Source organism: Alligator mississippiensis, chromosome 8 (genome assembly GCF_030867095.1).
Source record: "Alligator mississippiensis isolate rAllMis1 chromosome 8, rAllMis1, whole genome shotgun sequence".
In the NCBI taxonomy this organism is placed as follows: domain Eukaryota; kingdom Metazoa; phylum Chordata; order Crocodylia; family Alligatoridae; genus Alligator; species Alligator mississippiensis.
In genome coordinates this window covers 14,588,892-14,615,921 of record NC_081831.1, presented here as the reverse complement: position 1 = coordinate 14,615,921, position 27,030 = coordinate 14,588,892, and the positions used below count along the sequence as shown (strand labels likewise).

General features: G+C 45.6%; 1 protein-coding gene across 1 annotated transcript in view; it reads right to left on the bottom strand.

Moving 5' to 3' along the window:
* MGAT5B (alpha-1,6-mannosylglycoprotein 6-beta-N-acetylglucosaminyltransferase B) overlaps positions 1-27,030 on the bottom strand; it is a 179,682-nt gene that overhangs the window by 89,623 nt on the left and 63,029 nt on the right. The window contains exon 3 of the mRNA XM_019494448.2: positions 21,460-21,604. Coding sequence (XP_019349993.1) covers positions 21,460-21,604 — 145 coding nt within the window. The remainder of the gene's footprint in view (positions 1-21,459; positions 21,605-27,030) is intronic.

Below are 27,030 nucleotides of genomic sequence, written 5' to 3'. Positions count from 1 at the left end.
CAGAGTGCTCTGCCTTCTCCCCTCCACTTCCAGACACCCACAGGGAGCAGAGCTGGTACAGAGCTGCTGGTGCCCTGCTCCGCCAACCAGCTGATCTGTCGCTGAAGAGCTGGTTGGTCCGTGGAGGCAGCAACAGCTGTTGCCACTGGGATGTGCAGGCAGCTGAAGCACTCTATAGCTCTACAAATGAACGTCTGCCAAGGCCTTAGAGAAAGCACTTGAGTCCAAGTTTCTGAATTTGTCCAGCTTTGATCTAAGCCATTAGGCAGATGACAAAAAAGTTAAGCATAAATTACTGAAACCACCATTAAAATGATTTATAACCTGAACAGAGGAGAAGAAAATAAAATATTTAAACTTTGGCCCTCATAGAGGGCAAAGGATTTTGCAGCCGATTGGTGGAACATTCCACTTTATTTATCATGACTCAAGGCACTGGGAATGAAGAGGTAAGTGGTTTACCCTGGTACGTGATAACTGAGCACAAGAGGAACATTTTAAGTCCATTAATCATTACCAAAAAGGAGAAGGAGACTTAGAACTACTGACCAAGGCCAAAACACATCTTTGTGCAGTACATCAACACAAGCCCTACAGACCAATTACACTTCCCTTAAACTCTGCTTTGAAGGCCTGTGTGAGGCTTAAGTGATGAACTGAAATAGGGCTATGTTTCTTCACTTTCCTCAGGGTAAAAGCAAGTAGAAGGAAGGTTAACACGGACCAAAACTCTGTCCTCATCTCTTAACTTACTGCAGTGTGAGCGTACGTCCAAGCCTTTTATGTAAATGACAACCAGACCATTTATCTTACTATCTCTTTGTAGAGCAGCTAACAACATCCTTAGATGCTGCCTATACAGAAATGTCCTATTATATCACAGCTGAAACGTCAGTATTTACTAGTCCAGTCTAAATAAAGGGGTAACCACCAGTTTTCAGGTGTACCAGTATACAGGGAACAGCCATGTGCCTTTAAAAACAAATTCTTCTTTAGTGACAATATAAATCCCATAAAATAGTTCTGGGGCTGCTGAAACTATAGTAAATTACTGTAGGTTTTTTGGAATGAAATTTCCCTGGGACCTTAAAAACATTTACTACTGCAAATATAGTACTTTTACTTCTAAGCATCAATATTGATTTTCCCTTTATTATTTTTAGATTTATATTTCCTTGCGTTGATTAGGATTCAGGTCACACCTCAGGTTATAATACACAGTATACAGTATTTATCTTGTTTCAAAAACTCCTATTAAAATATATCTTTCCCCACTGACAGATCATTTGCCATATAATGCAGCTTTAGGCTGAGTTTTCCGTTCCTTTTTTTAACACATTAATTTGGTTCTCCCTGCTTTGTCTCTGACTTCACAGAAGCTGTTTAGTTATAGCAGGTTTACCCGTTTACAAGGTACTGCATCTTTATTGCCTTTTATAAAAGGGGCATTATGAAAAGATGAATCTCTTTCTATTCGCATGCTGTCTTTGGAATACAAACCCCACACGTACTCATTTCCTCATCCAGAAATTTTAGCTATTAACTGCCAAAAGCAGCGACTTTGGTGAGAACAATACAGATGGGGAAAAAACAAGGCTTTCTAAACGAGAACATCACCTACTTAATGCTTGTATAGTGCCATTCACCAGGATATCTCAAATCATTCTTTTCAAATCTGGATTTTATTCTTGCCTTTAAAAAAAAAAAAAAAGGAAAAAAGAGGGAAACCAAGCACAGAGACTGTTACCTGCCCAGAGTCTAGGTTAGAAGTGGAAGAGCTGAGATTAGGAATCTTGACTCCCAGCCTTCTTCTCTAACCTGTGTACCACACTGCCTCCTCATATAGATCAGTTAATTATATATGAAGCTTTATAATATCATATTATTATAATTGCAATAACAATAAGGTTTATTTAGTATGATTAAATATATTTTCCACATGTTACAAGCCATGTAGACTCGTATTGTAGGATCCCAGGACCAAAGGCTTACTCCCAGGACATACATTTTTAGCTTACTTTACCTACACATGAAAGCTGCAGTATTTAGGAGCTACAGCATTTCTCAACAACTCAGGCCTTGGCAAGCACACCAACCCTGTCCATCTGTTTTCATTACTTACCATAGAAAGTTAAATAGAGTTGAAGGTCTTGGCCCTTATCTTCAATGTACTCCATGAACTGAGCCCAGCATCTCTAAAAGTAGCACACAAAGCCCTGAGGTGAAGACTGAAGTGAGCAGCTTCATCCCTGAGGCATAATGGGCTGCTCTACAATAAGGGTATACTGATCTGCGCAGGAAGAAGAGCTTTCTCAAGACCTGGCCCAAAATGGTGAAATGAACTCCTCCAGATCTAAGGCCATCACCAAGCTCACCAAGACATGCTCTAAGGGCAGGGAGCATTTCTTTGACCTTGCCCTTCCTCACAGGAACATATACTTAGAAAACATTCCTACCAGAACAAGACCTTCCACTGGATACGCCTCTCCCCTTAGGGAGAGAATGGGGAAATAAACAGCAGGTTAAGGATGTCAGCCACGCTGTTTAATGCATTGCTGGACGATGCTGTGATACTACAGTGGTGAGTGTGGTATCAGAACCTGAAGGAAGCAGAAAAGTCAAGGAAAGTGCCCCAGTGGTTCAGGCACTAAGAAGACAGTTTGCCAAATAGCTCCAGAGTGAAATTTGGTCAGTCCCTTTGAGCTTCTCCGTCTTGGTTTTTCTCATCATAAAACCCAAGTATAATAATATTCACCCCCCTTTGCAAAGTGCTTTAAGAACCATAGATGAGAAGAGCTTTACGAATAATATAACTATTATTCTTATGCTCCATAGGAAACTCTGACAAATCAATTCAAAATAAAAATATTACAAGACAAAGTATGATTCAAATGTATTTTTCAGAATCTCTATTTTCTGTAATCTTTTTCATTATATAACTGGGTTATGGTAAACAGTTCAATTTTTTCTCCATGAATATCTACTTGAATAAAGAACTGAATTTGCTCTGGCTGTATTTGTGCTCCTTTTGTATTCACTCTCTACAAATAACCTAGCAAATGTATTTCATGGCAGGAATGTTTCTTGAAACAGCTCAATTTAAACAAGTATTAGATGATGTTCAATGCAGACTCACTTTTGAACTCATCCGTTTCTAAGAATTACATTCAACCAGTTAGGAAAAGGAATCAATAACATGTGATCTGCAAAACCAATCAAAACTAACCAAGTGACCAATACTGTCAGTGCATGTGAGTCTTTCAACTCACAGAAAAAAGGATGCGTGTTTATGAAAAGGTGGACCCATTATTTCAACCATCTCCAATATCATACAGCCACAATGAATCACTCTGAAAAGGAAGAATTTGCCAATACCATCCAGTAAAATGTTTCCAAACAAATGCAGTTAGGAAATTATAAGCTACTTGTGAACAGAATGAACAAATAAGAGTTTCAATTCATAAACGAAGGTCTCGATTCTCTAAATAATAGAAGAGGTAAAATCCTGATTCTGGAGTATTATTCTGTTGATTAAAGTGGGTTTTACTCTACTGGGTGAGACCACTCATAATGTCCCAGTCAAGTAAACAAGTAAAGACTCATATTTTATATGAGTCACACACACACACACACACACACACACACACACACACACACACGCGCGCGTCATTTCACCCCTGTTGGGTTCCATTCAGACTCTGGGTTCTGGACTCAATTCCAGGATGAAGGCCAACATGAATCATTCAGAGTCATTTGTTTACTCCTGACATCATCATATTTAAAATCTTTGAAATGTAAGCAACATATTTTTGATCTATATTGCATATATTAAAGTACATTTATGTAGATATTGCTTTGTGCAGGACTGAGTGCATTGACAGCGCAAGGCAGATAATAGCATTATAGCAATTCAATACAAGATAATGTTGCTCTTCCATAGCATTTTTCACTTAAAAAAAAAAAAGATTTATAAGTTGTTGTGCTCTAAGCTTAAGAAAATCATCCTTTGGTTAAGAGCAAAAAAGAGTCTTATAAGACTCTCTTTACTGAGGGATTGCCAGGGAAGCCAGTGGTGCAGAGGGCTACCAGCCACAGGGAACAAGTCCATCACTGGGTGGGACTGACCAGTCAACAAGACTCCCCCATGTGATGAAAGCATACTCTGCAAGACTATGCAAGACTATGCCGTCAATTTTGTACACTGACCTCTGGCTGGGGGAAGCCCCATAGCTTCCATTCATTTGCTATTTCTTCCCTCAGCCTTGGGCTGGCTTTGCCCCTTGCATGTTTTATAGGCAAGTAGAAATACTGAACTGAACACATGAAGCAGGAACATTTTGGAGAGTGCTGGGGACAACTTCCTGGTGCAAGTGTTGGAGAGGCCAAACGTGGCCTGTGTTCTTCTTGACCTGCTGCTCACAAACAGGGAAGAATTGATGGGGAATATAGAAATGGATAGAGATGATTGAGTTCAGGAAAGGAAGGAAGGAAAGTAGCAGAGTAAGGACCCTGGACTTCAGAAAAGCAGTCTTTGACTTGCTCAGGGAACTCATGGGCAGGATCCCCTGGGAAGCCAGTCTGAGGGCAAGAAGAGGCCAGGAGAGCTGGCTGTACTTTAAAGAAGCCTTATTGAGAGTGCAGGAACAAACCATCCTGATGTGCAGGAAGACTAGCAAGTATGGCAGAAGACCAGCTTGGCTTAGCAGGGAACTCTTCAGTGAGCTAAAACACAAAAAGGAAGCTTACAAGAAGTGGACAACTGGATAAATGACTAGGGGGGAGTGCAAGAGTATTACTTGGACATTCGGGGATGAAATCAAGAAGGCCAAAGCACAACTGGAGTTGCAGCTAGCAAGGGATACAAGTATGTCAACAACAAAAGGAACATCAGGGAAAGTGGGGTCCCTTACTGACTGGGGGAGGGAAACTAGTGACAGATGATGCAGAAAAGGCTGAAGTACGCAGTGAGTTTACGCAGGTAAAAACTCACCAATTCCCTTCTGTGGCCCCGTGATGAACTTATAGGCAGCCACAAGGTCGCCTCTCAACCTTCTCTTGAGGAGGCTGAAAAGGTCCAGGTTCTCTAGTCTCTCCTCGTAGGGCTTGGTCTGCAGGCACTTAACCATACGAGTGGCCCTTCTCTGGACCCTCTCCAGGTTATCTGCATCCTTCTTGAAGTGTGGTGCCCAGAATTGCACGCAGTACTCCAAATGCGGTCTGACCAACGCCCTATAGAGGGGAAGTATCACCTCCTTGGATGTATTCATCATGCATCTGCTGATGCACGATAAAGTGCCATTGGCTTTTCTGATGGCTTCATCACACTGCCGACTCATGTTCATCTTGGAGTCCACTAGGACTCCAAGATCCCTTTGCACTTCCGTGCCACCCAGCAGGTCATTCCCTAAGCTGTAGGTGTGCTGGACATTTTTCCTCCCTAGGTGCAGCACTTTGCATTTCTCCTTGTTGAACTGCATTCTGTTGTTTTCTGCCCACTTGTCCAACCTGTCCAGGTCTGCTTGCAGCTGTTCCCTGCCCTCCGGCGTGTCCACATCTCCCCATAGCTTTGTGTCATCTGCAAACTTGGACAGAGTACATTTCACTCCCTCGTCCAAGTTGCTAATGAAGACATTAAAGAGTATTGGTCCAAGGACCGAGCCCTGCGGGACCCCACTGCCCACACCCTTCCAGGTCGAAGCCGACCCATCCACCACGACTCTCTGGGTGCGGCCCTCTAGCCAATTCGCCACCCACCGGACTGTGTAGTCATCCACGTCACAGCCTCTTAACTTGTTCACCAGTATGGGGTGGGATACCGTATCGAAGGCCTTCCTGAAGTTTAAGTATATGACAGGCACCCCTCCTCCTGTGTCCAGGCATTTTGTAACCTGGTCATAAAACAGGTTATGAATATAACAGTCTGGAGTCCTGCGTCCAGTTTTGGACTCCCCACTACAGAAAGGATATAGACAAATGGGAGAGAGTCCAGCGGAGGGCAACAAAATGGTTAAAGGGCTGAGGCACATGTATTATGAGGAGAGGCTGAGGGAACTAGGCTTATTTAGTGTAAAGAAGTCAAGACTCAAGGATGATTTAATAGTAGGCTTCAACTACCTGGAGGGGGTTCCCAAGAGGATGGAGCTGAACTGTTCTCAGTGGTGGCAGACAACAGAACAAGGAGCACTGGGCTCAAGTTGCAGCAAGGGAAGTTTAGGCTAGATATTAAGAAAAACTCTCTCGCAATGAGGGTGGTAAAGCACGGGAACAGGTTACACAGAGAGGCGGTGGAATCTCCATAGATTCATAGATTCATAGATGTTAGGGTCGGAAGGGACCTCAATAGATCATCAAGTCCGACCCCCTGCATAAGCAGGAAAGAGTGCTGGGTCTAAATGACCCCGGCTAGATACTCGTCTAACCTCCTCTTGAAGACCCCCAGGGTAGGGGAGAGCACCACCTCCCTTGGGAGCCCGTTCCAGACCTTGGCCACTCGAACTGTGAAGAAGTTCTTCCTAATGTCCAGTCTAAATCTGCTCTCTGCTAGCTTGTGGCCATTGTTTCTTGTAACCCCCGGGGGCGCCTTGGTGAATAAATCCTCACCAATTCCCTTCTGTGCCCCCGTGATGAACTTATAGGCAGCCACAAGGTCGCCTCTCAACCTTCTCTTGCGGAGGCTGAAAAGGTCCAGTTTCTCTAGTCTCTCCTCGTAGGGCTTGGTCTGCAGGCCCTTGACCATACGAGTTGCCCTTCGCTGTACCCTCTCCAGGTTATCCGCATCCTTCTTGAAGTGTGGTGCCCAGAATTGCACGCAGTACTCCAACTGCGGTCTGACCAACGCCCTATAGAGGGGAAGTATCACCTCCCTGGACCTATCTGTCATGCATCTGCTGATGCACGATAAAGTGCCATTGGCTTTTCTGATGGCTTCGTCACACTGCCGGCTCATGTTCAACTTGGAGTCCACTAGGACTCCAAGATCCCTTTCCACCTCTGTGCCACCCAGCAGGTCATTCCCTAGGCTGTAGGTGTGCTGGACATTTTTCCTCCCTAGGTGCAGCACTTTGCATTTCTCCTTGTTGAACTGCATCCTGTTGTTTTCTGCCCACTTGTCCAACCTATCCAGGTCTGCTTGCAGCTGTTCCCTGCCCTCCGGCGTGTCCACTTCTCCCCATAGCTTTGTGTCATCTGCAAACTTGGACAGAGTACATTTCACTCCCTCGTCCAAGTCACTGATGAAGACATTAAAGAGTATCGGTCCAAGGACCGAACCCTGCGGGACCCCACTGCCCACACCCTTCCAGGTCGAGACCGACCCATCTACCACGACTCTTTGGGTGCGACCCTCTAGCCAATTCGCCACCCACCGGACTGTGCAGTCATCCACATCACAGCCTCTTAATTTGTTCACCAGTAAGGGGTGGGATACCGTATCGAAGGCCTTCCTGAAGTCCAGGTATACGACATCCACCCCTCCTCCTGTGTCCAGGCGTTTCGTAACCGGGTCATAGAAAGAGACTAGGTTGGTCAGGCACGATCTGCCCGCCACAAACCCATGCTGGTTTCCCCTCAGCATAATTTGTCCTGCCGGGCTCTCACAAATGTGAGCCTTGATAATTTTTTCGAATACTTTACCAAGGATGGAGGTGAGACTGACCGGCCTGACCATCCATCTTTGGATGTTTTTAAGACCCAGGTAGAAAAAGCCTTGGCTGGGATGATCTAGTTGGGGCTGGTCTTACTTTGAGCAGGGGGTTAGGCTTAGATGACCTCCTCAGGTCCCTTCCAACCTTAATTTTGTATGATTTTATGATTTCTAATCTGGAGTGGTGGCACTACACCAGCTGAGAATTTGGCCCACATATTACTTGGATGCAAGAAGGGGCATAAGGAAAGAATTCCCTGTGGGAGGAGCAGTGGTTTATACCCAAGGAGGACACCAGGGAGTTATCACTTTAATAAAGTATCTACTAACTTGCCATGATCAATAGCCCCTCAGTCTGGCATGCATTTCTCCATCTCTCACACCATATGTTTCATAGGGGTTAGTGCTATTATTTGCTCACTGTGTTACAATGCACTTTATATCTCTTTCTCTCCCTCTCTGTCAGCAGCTTGGAGATCTCTGTGTGACTCTTCTCCCCCATGGCAGCTGGAAATTTCACACACCTATCCCTAGGGAAAGGATCTGGCATTAGTCCCCAGTTTGGCAGTGGCACAAGGCTCCCTCACATACCCTCACAGGGATAAAGCAGGAGTAGCAACACTGAAATCAAAGGAGCCCTGCTAGTGTCAGAGCAGACTTCAAGAGCCCTGCACACCCATCTCCCCTGCACTTCTCCTTCCCCTCTTCTGTTTCCAGTGCTCTCCAAACCACTGACCACAGCTCTAGCCTCCCTGCTCTACTACAGTTTTGCTCAGGGCCAGGCCAAGGGGCAGAGAGTACCCTGCTCAGCCTATTAACAGCAGCTCTGCCCTTGAAGAAAGCTTGGGGCTTTTGTGTGTGACTTGTCTGAGATGATGTGATGAGTCCTGGCTCCAAAAGGCCAGAGTCGGCACTTTGCCCCAGACCGTTAATGTGTAGAGAAGCCTCATTTGCAGAGCCCTGTGATAAATGGGCTCCCAGCACACTGCCATTTCGGGCCGAAAACAAACTCAATGGAGAGGGAAGACTATTAAGGAATTAGCCTGAGAACATTTTGCTGGTGGAGAGTGGGGGATGGCCAGGTATTGGAGAATAACGGGAATGAGCAAAGCCAAAGCAAGGAGCAGGAATTGAATGACATGCACAGCAGTAGAGCATGGACACCGAAGGGATGGGCAAGGCAGCCTACAGTAGTGGTCTGAGCGTGGGACTGGGGCTTGGGAAACTGGGGGTTTTGTCCTGACTTCATCCAGTTGCATCACTCCTCTGTTTCCCCTTCCAGCCATTGTTTGCCTTGCCTAGCTTAGGCTACGAGCTCTCTAGGGTAGGGACTATCTCCTCCTGTAAGAATACACAGCACCTAGCACACTGGGGAACACTCCCCGGTGCTACCATACTAATTATTAGTGACAATATGACCCCCTATGTCAATCACAGGCAAAGGCATCCTCAGTTTCTGTAGGGGCAATGGAAATGAGTTCATTCACTTTGCCTCCTGCTGTGTCACAGGGTGAGTCTGTGTCCAGACACTCCCAGTCACAAAGCGACTTCCCACTCCCTCCTGGGAAAGAAAAAACATTTTACCAACCACATGCAGGGAAGCTTTCACTGCCTGCAAGCCAGGGAGGGACCCCAGCTTTTTCTCCCATGTGTTTCCCCATCCCCACCCAGGGGCAGAAAACTGTGATTCCAGATGGTTACTCAGAGGAAGGCGCCTTTCTCCTCTCTCCCGCACCATATTTTTCCCAACTCAATTGCCTTGGGCTCCACTGAGCTAACTCCACATGTGCCCGTGCTGGAACAGAAGTGATATGGAACGGACGTGGTGGCGGGGCCTGAAGGAAAATGGCAGGTTCCCATGTAACTTGAGCAACAGAAACATTTTCTTTCTTCCTCTGAGATAAGAATGAGTTTATACATCCAAGGGGAACAGACCAGGAAAGAGTTGGGCTCTAAGAAAAACTCACTGCTGTCTTCTCTATTGTCTCCCTTCAGCTTCAAGCACTTTATTCATTTATTTTTCCCATCATGCTTAAGTGCTGCACTCACTAAAACCAAAGAGCTGGTCCTAGAGATGGAGCACTTTGGTCTTATAACTGGAGTCCTTAGGGGAGGAGGGGGAACTGTAATTGCTAAAATAACAATGCTGTGAAACATGCCAGAGACTGTACATATTTAAGGCCACCTCATGTCAGAAGGGACCGATTTATGGATTCCACCCACCAACTGAACACAATGCTGTTCCCTCCCGTATTCACTGGCACTGAATACAATTCATACCCACCTTTATCTCTGGGCAGTTTTCATCAGAAGTCACTCAAGACCCGCTTTATTTACCTGTGGACACTACGCAACACCTTGCATCTGAAGACTGTCAAGCACTTTACAGCCATTAATAACACCACAGGACAACCCTTGTGAAGTACAGATGGGGAAAGCAATGCAAAGAGGTTAGACACAGAGGTGACTTATCCTAGCTCATCCATCCAGTTAGTATCACAGTCAGGAAGAGAATACAGGGAGTGCTGACTGCCTAGTACCTCAAACTGCAAAGCATTTGCAAACATCAGTTAATCCACAAAGCCCTGCAGGGAGATTAGAACAGGTGTAATGGAGATACAGGAGGCCTGTGCCCAAGGTCACATATCAACTTTGTGCCAGAGCTGCTTCACTAGTCTCCTCCATTAGCTACTCTGCAATGTTTTTTCATACTTCCCACCTCCCCCCCCACCCCCCCAGAAGTAAAATGTGGAAGTGTCTGGAGATGGTGATAAAGGCTAAGCCATATTTCAGGGAGGATTGTAGTGTCTGGCAGCAATTTATCTAGAGCTGGACTATCAATGGCAATAATTTAGGAATTAATAGAGCCAAGCTGGCAGACAGCAGGATGTGGGAATGTCACCCATTAAGTGTCAGATTGCAAGACTTTAATTACAAGGGGAATAAGGAGTCATGTAACTATTACAGAAACAAATGCTTAAAGTGTGTGGAAATTAACTGAGTTCTGGCAGTAATTAAGCTTCAAGATTAATTGGTCATTAGCACATAGTGCCTTTGCTATGCTATCTGTTATGGTGGGCTGGGGAGTAGTAATGTCCCCATATGCGCTGTATGTGGGGGTGATGGGAGGGTACTATCCCAGGCAATCATGCTTCTTGACATCAAGTGTCTCATCTGAACCTTCTCCCTATCTTCCAATTTCCAAGTGGCTCCCAAAACTTGGCAGACCACAGTACAACCTAACTCCTTAGGAATGGGCATCTTTTGAATCAGCCTCTCCTCCAGTCTCTCAAATACACAAATACACTCTCTCCTCCTTTCCTTCCACACACCTAATAAGTAGGGGTTATCATTTCCCATTCAAGCTAATATTTGCCTTGCCCAGTAAATAAGCTCTCCAGGAGGTTTCCATAAGTACTTTTAATTTCCCTTCCCTCCAATGATTTACGAGGCTTGCATTCAATTAACAAGAGTATTGATTTTCCTGCAGCTGGCTGGCACATAGGCTTTGAGTTGTTATGCTATGGAATCCATTGCTTACCTTTTTATTACATACACGTGTGCACAGACCCTTTTCTTGGCAAAGGGAAATAAAGAGAGGAGTAATCAATAGAAGGAAAATTAGATGAACCCAGAGGTTCATAAGGATGCTAGTGCGTTGACTGTTTAGATTTGGATTTTGGCTACTACTGCAGCCTCCTGTGAATTGCACTGGTAGAAATCACATTGCTAGGGTGCATGTTATGACTATACCTGTATGACTGTCAGGGACGAAAACACACTCAGCTACACCTGTGGCCTAGGTTTTCAAGGTCTGCCTGGCCCCTTGCGGTGGAAGGGGTGCCCTTTTTAAGTGTCAGTCTTAATAGCAGGAGCTAAAGTGACACCTGGAGTTATAAGTCTCCACCCAAAAAGGTTCCAGAGGTTCCATAGCTGCTGTGTAATCACATTGCAAAGAGCACAACTGGAGCCCTAGGATGCCAACACTTCTCCTCAGGAATATCAGCAATATGCATGCCCCATCGCTGATGCCGCTGCAGTTCACCCACACATGCAACAATCTGTTCATGCAAGTATAGTTGACTTCATTCACCTCTGTATGTAAGTCCTCCAGATAATATTAATCCTACTGTATGAAGACATAATCAAAGGATGGTTCAAACAAACTTTGACACAGGAAGCATGAAACTCAGCACTGAGTTTCCCAATTTCATTGTGCGGCCCTACGGCCTGTAGTGGTGTTAGTTCGCTAAATGAGAAGACCACATTGTTTGGTTTCCAGATCTGTGGAGGGTCCTAAAACCAGCTGCTCTGTCCTTTTTCTATCCCATTAGACAATTCTAGTGAGAACTGACGCTGCTGTGATGTGCGAGGCACTTCTGGAATGCCCTGCTATTGCAGAAAGTGCTGCGGTTGCAGCGCATTGCCAGGGTGACTGCATGAACTGCTGTAGGATGGTTCCTGAAAGTCCCTGGAAATGCCACTTAGGGCACCCTTCTACCAACTTATGCCTTTGAAAATGCATTCCTTAACAGCTTACACATCAGGGTTGTTAAGAGACAATGTCAGAGAGAGGCTTTAATTTGGACTGGCTGGGTCAGAGTAACAGAGACAGAAAGAGAGTCAAATAGTCTCTCAGGAAGGTATGAGCTGTGCTAGATGGTGACAGGCTGGCTTCTGTAACTTAAGCAGAAGCCTAACAGCTTGTTGACAAAAGCTTAAGATTAGATGAAACCAAAGATGTACATCAGCATTTGTTGTTCAAAAGTCATTTGTCTCCAATGCTTCCTCCCAACTACCAAAGACAACATCTATTTCAAACCGGCGTTAGAAAGATATTGTAGGAGTGAGGGTCCAGGAATCATGCAGAAGGCAAGGGTTTCTTAGGATGATATGCAATTGGTCCAATAAAAGATACCAACCTAAGAAATCCTTGCCTCTTGCATTTGTTTCAAAAGTCTGTTAATCAGTCCCAAGAGAAGAAATGCAGAACTCTGAAATCCAGGAGGATGCGCAGGGTGAGGGGCAGTTGATTCACATGGGACAGTGGGCCCCACTCCCACTCTAACAGTGGAAGAATCATGAGACTAATTCCCAAAAGACAAAGGGCAAGTGGGTGTGCTCCGAGAGACGAGAGAAGGGGCAGCGAACTGGGACAGCCATTAACAACTTTCGCCAGTAAAGATTGCATGAGACTTTTCATCACAGTAGAGCTGTTTACTCCAAAAGCCTGGAAGATTTCCAGCACAGGTAATTAATTGCAGTCTGTTTACTTCCCCTTGTAGTTTCATCTGGAAATGCTATTCTTCGCCTCTGCCCAAGAAAACCCTGTTGTGCCGGGCTGCTGACTGAGGACTGCTGCCACACAGCTACTTTAGAGGTGGCTGCATTTCAGCAGAGAGTGGGACATGATGGATTAGATAGATATTCCATAAAACACATTGCAGTCTCAGTCTCATTCTTCATAAAGGTGCTCTATAAATCTGAAGCTTTATTATTTTATTTGATATCTGCTTGTAAGTGGCTGAGTGCTTCTGCGAAAGGTTGGGTTTGTGGGTTGCTATGTTCCCAGCTTTGCTGCACTGGGTGAGAAATTGATGCATCAGTACTATTAACCAGAAATGGTTTTTTTGTTTGTTTTTTTTTAATCCCTTGGAAGTGAAACACCCTTTAATTGTATAGTCTTCACCTGGTACCTGAAGATCCACTGCTGGAGATCGCAGCGATGCAGCTAGTTGAGGCAAACACACAAAAATATCCCCAACTTTAAAGAAGCAGGGTGATATGTTTATGAATAGTCTAACACGATGCCATTGCCTTGAGAAAATATGACTGAGCCCAATGAGCTAGGAAATCTGTTTCCATCCTAGACAAGAGACTAGAAAGGAAGGACTGCCCAGTGAGTAGAGCTTTGGGCAGGGTTCTGCTCAGTACTCTGCCTTAGGCAAGTTACCTCCACTCTCTGTTCCCCATTTGTAACATGGAGGTGACAGCACTGTCCTACTGCAAAGGGAAAACAGATTAAGGAATGTGAGTTGCTATGTGACTTAGTACATAAGAGGGACAGAGCAGAGATGGGGCACCAGAAAGTCCGAGGTGCGCAGACAGACATTTGTGCAATGGCGACTCAGATAGGAACTTTCCAAGTTGCAAGGCTTGGACCGGCTGGTGGGCAGGAAGACTTCTGATCAGATCTAAACCCCACATGGCTGGTGGCTGTGTGCAGCTGTTTGAGATCAGGTGGTGGCTACAGCAACAAACTCTTCAGGCTTGCTTCTTGTCTATGCTCCCTGGCCTCTGCCACTAGAACGCCTGATGGCGCACAGCAGCCCTTGGCACCGAGCGGCCAGAGCCATGTGGCTCCATTGCAGCGGCTGTGCCACCAGAGTGGGATGGTACCAGCTACGGAGGGGACCGTGGTAGCTGGGTGGCACCACAACCCTTGCTCCACGTGGCTGAGGTAAAGTAATTCAGAGGCGCTTTGGATGTGGACACGCTCAAACTTCTGCTGGCCAAGTGCTGAGGTGGAAATGGGGCCGTAAAACCCAAATCTCTCCAGAGGACACAGAGACACAAAACAAAAGTGAGACGCCTTTAAAAGGGAAATACTAATGCAGGAAGCCTGAAATTACACAGGATTCATTTCCATTGGAAATCTGTCTCAGGAGCTCAGTTTGAAGTCAACAATTTCAATTCGAGGAACAAATAATAATAGCAATGCAGGAATTATGTGGGCCACAGGTGTATGGGGATGTGATCGTACTGCATCACTCTATCTAGCCCGATTCCCCTGCGAAGGCCATTATGTACAATAGGGAAGCATGATAGATTATCATGAAGCCACACAACCCATTACAGCTGCCTGTGGGACAGAGTACTTGGGCTGCAGTTACATGCTTGTGATTGTTTCCTACTTGTATTTCTAGCATGTGTTTATTTTTATTTGCATTCAGATTTGCCTTAATGCGTTAGCTCTTTGGAGCTATTTGTTTTCAGACTTCTTTCCCTGGCCATTTGAAATCCCCCCCGGAGCACTTCATGGTGCCATTGCAACACAGCTCTGGTTTTCCACCATTCAGGAACCCCAGCAGCATGGAAGACCAGGTCTTGCATTATTCATGTCTCATAAATGGCTCCCAGAGGCAGTAAAATGGCCAAGAGGAAACAAATGTCTGTGTTGCCCTGCTCATGGCTAGGCTTGTGACATGCTAGTGAGCATGCAGCCAGATACAGAGGGGTGAAAGGTTTTTCACTTGGCTGTTCAAACCCACCCCCACGCACAGGGACACTTGTCACCATCTCACTCAGCAACAACCATCACATCACAGGGTAGCAAATGAAAATGCTCCCATGTCAGGCTTTCCTCTCCTCAAGATGCTGACAGGCAGTTGTCTCCTGTCAGCCTCTCACCTTAGCCGGGTTTTTCTCTTTAAGTGAGAGCTGGAGGTCTGCTCCCCCTCCCAGCCAGCACCCAAATAAATTGGGCTTTCCCTCCAGATCCCCATCCTGCAAGCTGTTTCCCCATCCCATCCCATAGCAGATGTGCTTGGGCAGGGTTGACGGCACCCACACCAGCTTGCTAACCCATGCCTGGACCGTGTGGGGTTTGTACACCACGCACCACAGTCTATAGCACAAACACAAACAGAAGTGCACACAACTTGAAATATCCCATGCATAGGCCCAGAATGCATTGCTCCTGGATGTTTGCAAGTAGAGTCGGATGAGTGAGTGTCAAGAGAGTGAAAAGCAAAGGGTGCAGGGGAAAAGAACAGACGGGGTAGGAGTAGAGCTGGATTTGGGGATCACATAATTTGTGAATTATGGAAGCATTTATTTTATACTTAAAAGAGCTGATCAAAACTTAGAATTTCCATTCTGTAGGAAAAACTGACATTTCAAAATCTGTCTGCATTCCAGACGAGAAGGAATACAAACATGTATTTATAAATCTCATGATTTTTACGGGGGGAAAAAGATGAAATAATTTTGCTCAACCCAAATATTTGATTTCAATGAAACTGAAGCTGCCTCCTCTTTGTTTTCACTCTTAGAAACATAAATTTTATATGGACGTCAAAATGAAAAATCATTTCACAATGAAAAAAATCAAAACATTCAGCAAAATGCTCCCCCCCCCCCCCAGTTTTTCCCAAAATGAAATTATTCAGAATCAATGCACTCCTGCCAAAGGTTCCTATTTTGAAGAGGCAGCACATTCTGGGTGAGATTTTTCAAACAGACCTTTTACTTGCTGCACTTCTCTGCTTGAAACAGAGTAGAGCAGTCCAGTCCTGCGAAGCTCTGTGGCTGAATTTCACCATCCTGACACTGCTGTGAAATTGCCTAAATTGGTGTCACCGTTCATTTCTACATACCAGCTCTGCCAAAGACTATTGCTCCCTGCTAGTTCATCCTCCTCCTCTTACCCCCACTGCCATCTCCTCTTGAGGAGCAGTAGTTCAGCATTGAACGCTTGAGGTAAGTTCCACCAATTCAGACTTTTTCTATGATTGCTTTGAAAGCTTGTTCCTTGAATCTTCACTGAAGTCATCCTGACCATGTCCCAGCTCATCTGCTGTTAGGCTGCATTGTAACACTGCATGGCAGTTTCTTTCCATGGTGTCAGCATAAGGGAGGTAGGATATATGCATGTAAATAATTTCCCTATCTGCCTTGGAACCGTGACAGCTGGAGATATGTTACAAGGAGTGGGATTTTAGTTAAACTGAGAGATTTCTCTCCTCCCTCCCTCCACCAAGCATATTCTTAGAAAGAGAAAATGCTGCACAGACTTGTACAAATATCTGCTTGAAGCAGGAGTATTCCAGACATGATGAATACTTGTGCAAATCACAGCCTTGCGTGCCGGTCTTAGCATAGGATTTATATATGCAGTGAACACTTGCATACATGCTTGTATTAAGCCAATTGTGCGCAGCCCACAAGTGAGACCTGCAAGCCCTCCTCCATCCTAGAAACCTTTCAGGTGCTCAGTCGGCCAATAGAGACCGTACTATGAGGCTTCTTAGTGCAAAGCAACTGACCACTCAAAGCGACAGCCCCAAGGACCAGCTGGGTTCCATCTGGGGACATTTTTTTTGCATAAAATATCCAGAGGATCATTTTTGATTCATGATCAATGACTGAAATTGAAGAGTTTTAACAGACAATGTATGGTGAGAAAAGGGGGCTGTATTTGTCAAAGGGTTTGCTGGCTGAGAAAAACTGGTCTCACTCCACTCTGCAAGACAGACAAAGCTGATCCTCAGGCTTCTGAACTGTGTAAGCATTTGAATCTGGCCTGAACATCAATTCATGATAAAAGCAGCCATCTTGAAAGGTCAGGATTATATATTGCAAATGCCCATCCATTATAATCCTCCCAGCAGAGGTCACCCAAAGCCATCAGTCTCATCAGATTTCAACCATTCAACTGCTCTTTTAAAGCAAAAAGACCTTGAAATCTGACACCCATGCCTTACGAGCCTCGAATATGACCTTCACAGCATAGGTCAATAAAAGGATGCCACGTCTTTCCTATCATACTTCAAGACCTATTTGGAAGCAGCACGTTTGAACTCTTGTTCATAAAAGAATGCTGAATATGGGAAATATCCCCAGTTTGAAATGTGATTTTTTTAATCCTATAGGTCATCAAGATGACAGTTTGCACAAATGGTTCCAATTTCTTGTGACGGTTGTTAAGCTACTGAAGCAATTAAAATAATCAGAAATGACTGGTTTGACTGAATAGATATTAGCCAAGAAAATTATAAAGATGAATGAGTGTACCATTGGTATGGCATTAAGTTGTGTATATCTGTACAAAAGATCCTTATGCATCTGTGCAGAGATAGAAAGCATGAGCAGCAGTGCTTATAATTAAGGTTGCACAGCTAAAGATTTCATTAAAAGCCCTGTTTAAAATGTTTATGTTGTGAAAGCAAGCCTGCAGAGGGCAGGAATTGGATTCAAATTTGTCCCAGGCAACCTCAATGTGTATGCATCTTTAATTACATGGTCATATACTCATTTTTTACCATCATGGAAGCAGTGAGTTTCTTTACAACAACAACAAAAAAGCAGAAGAAAACTGACTACTGGAATTGAGTGGACAACTTTAATATAATGCTGCGACTTGCTGTAAAATATAACTTCTGTATAAATATGTAAATATAGATAGATGTAAATATAGATGGATATGCCTGACTGACAAGTTGCAAAGCCACCAGAAGCTACTGCAGGCAATCCCAGCCTTATGTTCATGACCCCATCCCTGGTGCCACATCCTCAGGTATTTTATCTGCAACACAATTTAGAGACAGATTAACCTCATGAGATATGCAGGGCTCTAAAATCTCTCTCCTTCCAAATCCAGGTTGCTTCAAGCCTCATTTTTGCAGGCCTTGAAGTGACAGAAAAATTAGTATTAATAAATGTTGAAAGCGTTTCCAAACAATGTGAAATGTCTTTTCGTTAAATCAGTGCGTCACAATTTGAAGGTCTGATGGCATCTCTCAAGCTGTCGGTGCAAAAAATAGATGCAGGATATATATTAAGAGGGAGCTGGGAATGCCAACCCAATAATGGGATGCAGCAAGTGTTTCTGGCCCTGGCAGTTTGTTTGAATTTCATTTAAAATCTCTCTACACCAAAGCTGAATATTACCAACCTGGAACTTCAGACTATAGTTGTTTGCAGCGACTGCTTTTGCATCTGGGAGAGGCAGACCAAAACTCCAGGAGGACCATATTCTGGGTAAGGTGCTGGGAAGGGACTTAGAGAGCATGGGCTCAGCACCTGCCTCTTCCACAGACTTTCTGTCTAACCTTAGGCAAGCCACCAAATCTCCCTGCCTCAGATTCTTGTCTGGAAATGCTACTACTTCCTGTCTCCGTTGTCTATTCAACCTATAATCTCTTCAAGGGAAGCAACTGTGTGCCCATGTGTGTGCCTGTATGGTGCCACATACAACCAGGCTTTGGTCCTGAGTGGGACATCTAGAAAATGATCATAATTGTGCTAATTTCTTATCTGGTGCATGGTGAGTATTTGTGGAGGCAGTCAGGTGGAATGGGCCGAGTGCAGAGGAGCTGCTGCAAGGTGCAAGTGCTTCCAGGTTTATTTCATGGCTCTGTTGCCTACTCCATGGCAGCACTAAAGCATTCATCATATATGTGGCATACAGGAATGTATTATATGAATATGTATGTAGTGAATATATAAGGCAACCTCATTATAACAAACCCTGCTTATAACAGTCCCAAGAGCAGCCACCCATTTTTATTTTGTAATTTTGGTACAGCAAATAGACTATCTCTATTACATCTTCTTGTAACTACCTGTTTACCCAGTCCCAGGAAAGGGGCTGTTATAACAAGGTTGCACTAGACCCACCTGTTCTTCCTACCCCCACTAGGCTTGTATAGATAGATACAGGCAGAGTTATGGCATTTTTAGGATCATTGCAATGAAAGGTACAGTTGAAATGTACATTTTTGTCAATGGGATTTGATGGGCTCCATTGGGCATGACCAATTGGTGTTATATCCCCAATCTCTGTCACCACAAAGCCAGAGGGTGGCAAAAGAGAAGCCAGAGAGATGGTTAATCTATAGGCAACAGCTCCCAGGCAAGAGGAGGAGAAAAAAAAAACAACTGAGCAAACCTGCAATCTCCTTAATACTCTGCCACCCAGTTACTTGCAGCTAACTTAATCAAAGCTCTACTTCAAAGAAGCCAGCAGCTGCATTAAGCAGGAATGTGGCCTCAGTCTTATTTAAGAGCAGGGCTGGATTGCTGGGCTGGACTGGTGCCAAGCCATAGGGATTTGTAGGTTTCCTTAATCTTGTCCTAATGGGGCTTTAACCTGTATGTTGTGAACTGTGTGTCTATGTCCCTGGGAGGAGAATGGTCCAGAAAGAGTGCGTGGAAATCTCTCAGCACTTCCAGTGGCAGGAGGCAAAGAACATAAGAAAATGGTGAAGGAGAACAAATGGGGACTGTGGATTTAAACTGTGCACAGCCAGTGATAGGAAGCAGCTTAGCTTCTTAGGACAACCTGTGGGAAGCTGTATTACATGCAAGGAGGATTCAAATGCCTTCCAATTTCCTCTTTTCTTTCTTGTTCTCCTCCTCAGCTCTGCCCTCCCCATTCTCAAGACGGAGCAGCTGCTCATGGCCATGCAGTGCTGCTGTCATTATTATTCACTTGTTCCATATGTAGTAAATGTCACAAAACTCTCATGATTATCAGAAGCTCCTTGTGCTAGGTGCTGTACAGACACATGGTATAAAACAGCCTGTTCCTCAGATAAGACAGGATAATGATGAGGGAAAGGAAGAGTCCCATTTCACAGGGCACAGGGAGATGAAATGATGCACCGCAGGCCACACCGGGTTTTTAGCATAACTAGGAGCTGAACTCCCTGTTACTCCTAGTGCAGCGCTCAAACTACTAAACCAGACTTCTCTATGCAATGCATGCTATCCATGAGTAATAATACTCAAGACTCCAAAGTAAAAAGACTTAGACATTTAAAACTTGCCAATTAAGTTAAACTTCCATACATTAATAGTTTATAAGAGGTTAATAAATGAACTCTTGATGCCCTAGCAAATGGTCATTCAATTACTATGGTGTTACAGACCTCCACAGGTGGCTTAGAAGACATAAGGCAGGATTATATCTATGGTTTGCTAGATGTAACACGTGCAACTCATGGCTGCAAGATGCTTAAACATCTAAAAAATCTTCTCTGAGTGTTTCCTAAAAGTAAGTTTAATATCATGCAAGACATTTAAAAATATTGCATTTCTCCTTTAAACACATTAGTTTTGATTAGAGATGGGCCTGACCCCTGATAGCCAGGATTTGTCCCTAGTCAGGGAGAGGGTGGGGAAGTTCAGTCCAGTGAAGCCAACACTAAGCAGGAACCTGGGCTAAGCTCCATGCTTTCCCATCAACTTTGCACATGATCTTGGGCAAGTTATTTAGATTCTCCCCATCTCTGAAATGAAGCTAACAGTAGTAGGTATTTAGGGGCTGATTTGGCTACCACAGCCACATGGTAACCAAGTATTGGTAGCCTTTACTCACTTGAAGCTCACAACTTTTCTGTGAGGCAGGGCAGGGCAGGGCACAGCAGGGTAATACATTATTCCTACTGCAGGGCCACACAACGGTGGCATGCAGCAATGTGCCCAAGGTCACACAGGAGCATTATGGCAGAGCCTACATCTCCCAATGGGCAGGCTAAGCACTAGACCATCCTTCCTGCAGCCTTGCCTCCTGGGATGGAGGGGAGGATGGATGCATTTCACATGCCACAATGAGGTAAGTAGCACAAATGAGGGAAGGGAGGCAGGGTTGAGCTCTGTTCTAGATTAAATGGAGAGGCCTAAAAAGCATCTAAAGGTCTCAAAGCCCAGAGCCAAAAGGCTCTGCCTGATACTTTGATACTGAATTATGCCTGATGTTTGATTAGGCTGGCTGTATCCAGCAGGCAGCAGCTCCATTCCCGAGAGATTATTCCAGCCAGAGAGACTTGTGACAGGAACCCTGCTGCACAGGTAATGTGCTCAGGCTCTCAAAAGAACAGTGGCAGCTGATAGCAGCAGCCCCCGCAACTCTAATTGCCTTGATTTGGCAATTCAGAAAGATCTTATGAATGGACTGGGATGCGAGGGCAACTTGGCACCTCTCAAGGGTTAGGCCCTGCAATGCATGGGGTTGGTTGACTCATGGAAACAGAGCAGCCGGAGGAAGGGGCTTCCCCAATTCATGGTAGCTTCATGCCTGTTGCTGCACTGACCTGTCCACAGGGTAATGAGCTTCCTCCCCTTTCCGGAAGTCAGTGCTGTTCTCCAGCCTGGCCAGCACGTCCATCCTCTTCACCATCATCTCCAGCATGTCGCTCATTTTCCGCAGCACCCCTCTGGACTCCAGAGCGCCCATCACTGCAGGCACACAAACAGTAAGAGAGAGACTAGTGCAGAGCCAGTGAGCAGGAAGTCATGCAATGTATAGTTTTGGGGAGGGTTGGATCACAAAAGCACTGGGTCATTAGCACTCAAATGGGCAATGTAAGGGGTGAGAAGAGAAGCTCCCATAGCCATCCTTGCTGATGCACTTGGTTCCTGGCCCAATGAGGGCTCTGTGGTCCCCCATTTAGGGCCACAAAGCTCTGCCAACGAGACTCGGTTGTGAGCACTGGTCCTTCAGGCCCCTACTATTCCACACCCAGACTCCACACCCATCAACCAGTGGACCTCAGTCCCAACCCACATCAGCACTTGCTCTGAGCATTAGGAAGAACTACAAACAACATACGTCTCTGAACAACATGAGCAACTGTTGTCGTCCCTTTATATGACTGCTGAGCTCTCACCAAGTGGAAACATGAGTTCGAATCCTCCTCCATCACTGCCCTGCACATGAACCCACCCATGTGCTCCATTATGCTACGAAGTAGGCTGCAGCAATTCCTGGTACATGCAAATAAAAACAGCCTATATCAAACTCTGTCATGGTTTCGCAATATGAAACATACATCAGCTAGAGTGAGGCCAAATACTTTTGATTTGTGACCCAATCTCATTTGAATCCAGGTTTCTCAGCACCCATAGCCAATGCAGCAAACCATTATGCTATCCAGTGCTTCCTCTGATTCAGGTTCTATATTCCTCTTCAGTACCCATGACTAATTTCTACACACACAGGACTCGCACTTTGAACCAAAGGCATTTCAAGTAATTCAAGCCATCTATCAGTTGCACTTGATGGTACTCAACTTAATCCAAAGCTGTGCTTGAAACAGCCAAGCAGAAAACATCAACAGCCACCTACAGCTGTCATCGTATCTGGGAAAGTGCCTGGAATACTGCACCTTCTTCTGCACACTGTTGTATTCCCTGTAACCCAGCAAAGCAAAAACCCTCCCAGAACACAGGCAGACAGGACTGGGTGTTTCAGGATGAGTGGAGCACTCCACATTGCCACCCAAGACAATCACCAAGAGACTTCTCCTTCTCTTTGGCTTGGTACAGCGTTGATATCATTGGGTGCCTATACACAAGCAGCAAGGCTGCTTAGGTGCTGTAATTACAGCGCGTTGGAGCAGACTCAATTAATCACCGTGCTCCAGCAGCCTCCAGCATCTCGTGTATCAGCATCCCCAAGCTTCAAAATGGCAGCAGGGGTGCTGTATCTCAAGCTCGTTTGATGAGCTTGAGATAAAGTGCCACCACCACCATTTTGTAACACAGGGACGTTGATATGCGAGACACTCTGGGTGCTTTAATGAGAGCAGATCTATAGACCCCACCTGCTCTTGGGATCACGTGTATACACACCCAATGATTCCCAGGAGACATCAGCACATCCTAGAACCTGGCCCATTCATAGGGGAAGCAGCTGAGACGTTTCTGAATGTTAATAACAGATTTCTACTGGTCTGGTTTTGAAAAAGTTTGATGGGCAATTAAGGTTGGATACAATTCGTCAAAGTTTTCAAAAGAACAGGTGCGACTTACTGGGCCACAGGTTCATTGCAAGAAGCAACTTAGGGCCAGAATTTCAAAGGTGCATAGATATCTAAAGAGACAAATTAGTATATCAGATGACACCATCAACGGATTTCAATGGGAGCTTTATACTTAGATACTAGGGGTGTGCGAAGCGGGCCCTATTCGATTCAGATTCGGCCCAAATCAGGGACAGTGATTTGATTCATTGATTCGGATCACTGTCCCTGATTCAATTCAGCTGAATCCAAATCTGAAGATTCAATGCCGATTCGGAGAATCAGCGATTCAGACACAGACATAGATTTAAATGGGTTTTTTTTCTACATACCTCTAGGTAGCAGCATGGATCATGATTGCTACAATGCTGGGGTGTCCCACAGGAGTGGGGGGGAGGGCCATCCATATGCTTGGTGGCAAACCTGGAAGTGGAACGGAAGTGCTTCTGGTCCACTTCCAGGTCTGCTGCCGAGAGCGCTGGGGAGCGCCCCGCGCTTGTGTGGGACACTCCATGCACCCCAGCACTGCAGCATTCACGAGTCGCCTGGTACCTAGAGGTACATAGAAAAAACATTTAAAGATGTTTCTATGTCCAAATCTCCAAATCTTTCCGAATCGACTTGGAGGGTTCCAATTCAATTTGGAGAGATTAAGAGGTCCTCTGATTCAATTCAGATTCAGAGATTCGGCTGAATCAAATCAGGGACGAAGCATCACACAGCCCTATTAGATACCCCTAAGTATCTATGAGCCCTACTGGGATTTTCAGACAGGCCTGGGCAGGTTGGGGCCTACCTCACACTGCAAATTGTTGTTTGGTTTGTTGGATAGTTTGTTTCCTGGAAATCCATTGTAGGTTGAATTAAAACGTTTGTTCAATCTGAAATGAAACATTTGGTTTCAGATTCAAGTATCTGTCAGGTTCCTTTATAGTTTCAAAACAGCTGAACAACATTTCAAAAAACAAATCACTGCTTTGAATTAAAAAGACAAACTACTTCTTTCAAAATGCCTTACCCGTATTGTTTCCTCTTTCTGGTAGGAAACAAAACAAATTTGCAAAATGTTGCAGTGTTGCTGCTTCTCTACTGAATGCTGAAATGGTAGTTTGAACACAGCTATTTTGTCTCCTTCCAGCCTTATACCCCCGGATTATCCAGCGTTAGCAGTCAAGGACTGCAAACCATGGGGGTTGCAGCCCTCCTGCACTACGCACCACCTGTGGTGCCTGCCTCACCTTCAGCTGCCTGGCTGCGGGCTCCCCTACTGCACCACATCACATGGGCACCATGGTTGCTGATGCACATGCTTGGAAGTGGGGGGTAAGGCGGTGGGGGTGTTTAATTAGAGCAGCTTCGGAATAGCTGCTCTAATTAAAATGGTTCACCGTCACGTGTATTAACACCCCCTCCCCATATTTCAAAATGGCCACAGGGATGCTTTAACTAAAGCTCATATGACAAGGTTTAGTTAGTGTCCCTGCAGCCATTATGAAACATGGGGAGGCTTAATACACATGATGGTGAGGTGAGGTTGGAGCTTTCTGATTTCAAAGGGAGGAAGGAGGACCCAGGAAACTATAAGCCCGTTAGTCTTACCTCGATCCTGGGGAAGCTTTTTGAGAAAATCATCCTGGCACATGTCCACAAGGGGCCAGCAGGGGAGACTATGTTTAGGGGCAACCAACATGGGTTCATTAGAGACAGATCCTGTCAGACCAACCTGGTGGCCTTCTATGACCAGGTCACAAAATCCCTGGATGCAGGTGTTGCGGTGGACATAGTCTTTCTGGACTTTAGGAAGGCCTTCGACACAGTCTCTCACCCCATTCTCATTAAAAAACTAGGAGACTGTGGTATTGACACCTACACAATCAGATGGGTCACTAATTGGCTGGAGGGCCGCACCCAGAGAGTGGTGGTGGATGGGTCATTTTTGACCTGGAGGGATGTGGGCAGTGGGGCCCCCCAGGGCTCGGTCCTCGGGCCCGCACTGTTCAACATCTTCATCAGCGACTTGGACAAAGGGGTAAAATGCACCCTGTTCAAATTCACAGATGACACTAAGATGTGGGGTGAAGTGGGCACAATAGAAGGGAGGAATAGGCTGCAATCGGATCTGGGCAGGCTACAGGGGTGGGTGGATGAGAACAGGATGGGTTTCAACACTAACAAGTGCAAGGTGCTGCACCTGGGGAGGAAGAACCAGCAGAAGACCTACAGGCTGGGGAACTCCCTTCTTGTCAGTGCAGAGGCAGAGAAGGATCTTGGAGTCATTATTGAGGCCAATATGAACATGGGCCGACAGTGTGGGGACATGGTCAGGAAGGCCAACCGTACCTTGTCATGCATCCACAGATGCATCACAAGCAGGTCCAAGAGGTGATCCTCCCCCTCTATGCAGCACTGGTCAAGCCACAGTTGGAGTACTGCATCCAGTTCTGGGTGCTGCACTTCAGGAGGGATGTGGACAGCATGGAGAGGGTCCAGAGGAGGGCCACCTGCATGATCAGGGGGCAGCAGGGCAGGCCGTACGAGGAGAGGCTACGGGACCTGAACCTGTTCAGCCTCCACAAGAGAAGGCTGGGGGGGTGGATCTAGTGGCCATTTACAAACTAGTCAGGGGGGACCAGCAGGCATTGGGAGAGTCCCCATTCCCCCGAGCACTCCCAGGAGTGACAAGAAATAACGGTCACAAGCTGGCAGAGGGTAGATTTAGACTAGATAATCAGGAGGCGCTACTTCACAGTTAGGGCGGCTAGGATCTGGAACCAACTTCCAAGAGAAGTGGTGCTGGCTCCTACCCCGGGAGTCTTTAAGAGGAGGCTGGATAAACACCTGGCTGGGGTCATTTGAGCCCGGTACTCTTTCCTGCCATGGCAGGGGGTCGGACTTGATGATCTGCTCAGGTCCCTTCCAACCCGACCAACCATGAAACTATGAGTCTGTTCTAATGTGTTCTAAGTAGAACACAAATGGGTACGTCTATAGTCACCCTCAGGGCCCCTGGCACAATAAGCATGCTGTACCTTGTGTGATATGCCATCATGCCCCCTGGCATGCAGCAAAAGGTAGAGGAGGGAGGACAGCCCAAAGCTCCCAGCCCCTTCTACAGCCAGAGCAATGAGGATGTCTGTATAGGAGCCCAGGGGCCTCATGTTAACCCCTCACTGCTGGCCCACAGACTGCCAATTGGACAGCCCTGCTACACCCTATTGGAAGTCAGATGCCTAATTTGCTCAGGCACTTCTGAAAATCCTAAGTGCCCATCTGCTTTTTTAGGCATCTACATACTCTGGAGCACCTGGTACTTGCAAACCTAACTTCAACTGAAAGCCAGAGACCCAAGGAAAAATTACTTACATTCAAACTTGTCTAACTTTATCCGAGCTACACAGTTGATCCAATAACAGATATCACCCTATGAAATCCTTGCCTCTTGAATGGTTTCTGGACCATCACAGCTACAACATCCCTCTTGCACTACCCAAGAGTTTAGTGACTTTTTAAAGCGGAACTTGGGGTTCCAAGTGAATTCCCTTTGAGGATGTGGACTGAGACGCTAGTCTGCATCATTAGGTGTCTACATACCTTTGTATACATCATCTTTGTCCATCCAGTCTGACAGTGACCCTTCTCAGTTATTTTAAAGGAACCATACACCTTCTCTCTCAATACCAAAGTTTTCATAATGTTCCTTCATTGAGCAATGCCAGGTTAGATCATCAAGGAGGAAATTCTTCCTAAGCTCCAGTGCTTAGCTAGTGAGATTGGCTGCCCTTCTAACTACCCACAGGAGCTGTTCTCATTCATATCATAGATCATTTTGAGAAGTATTGGTTTATTTCCTTTGGTAAGATC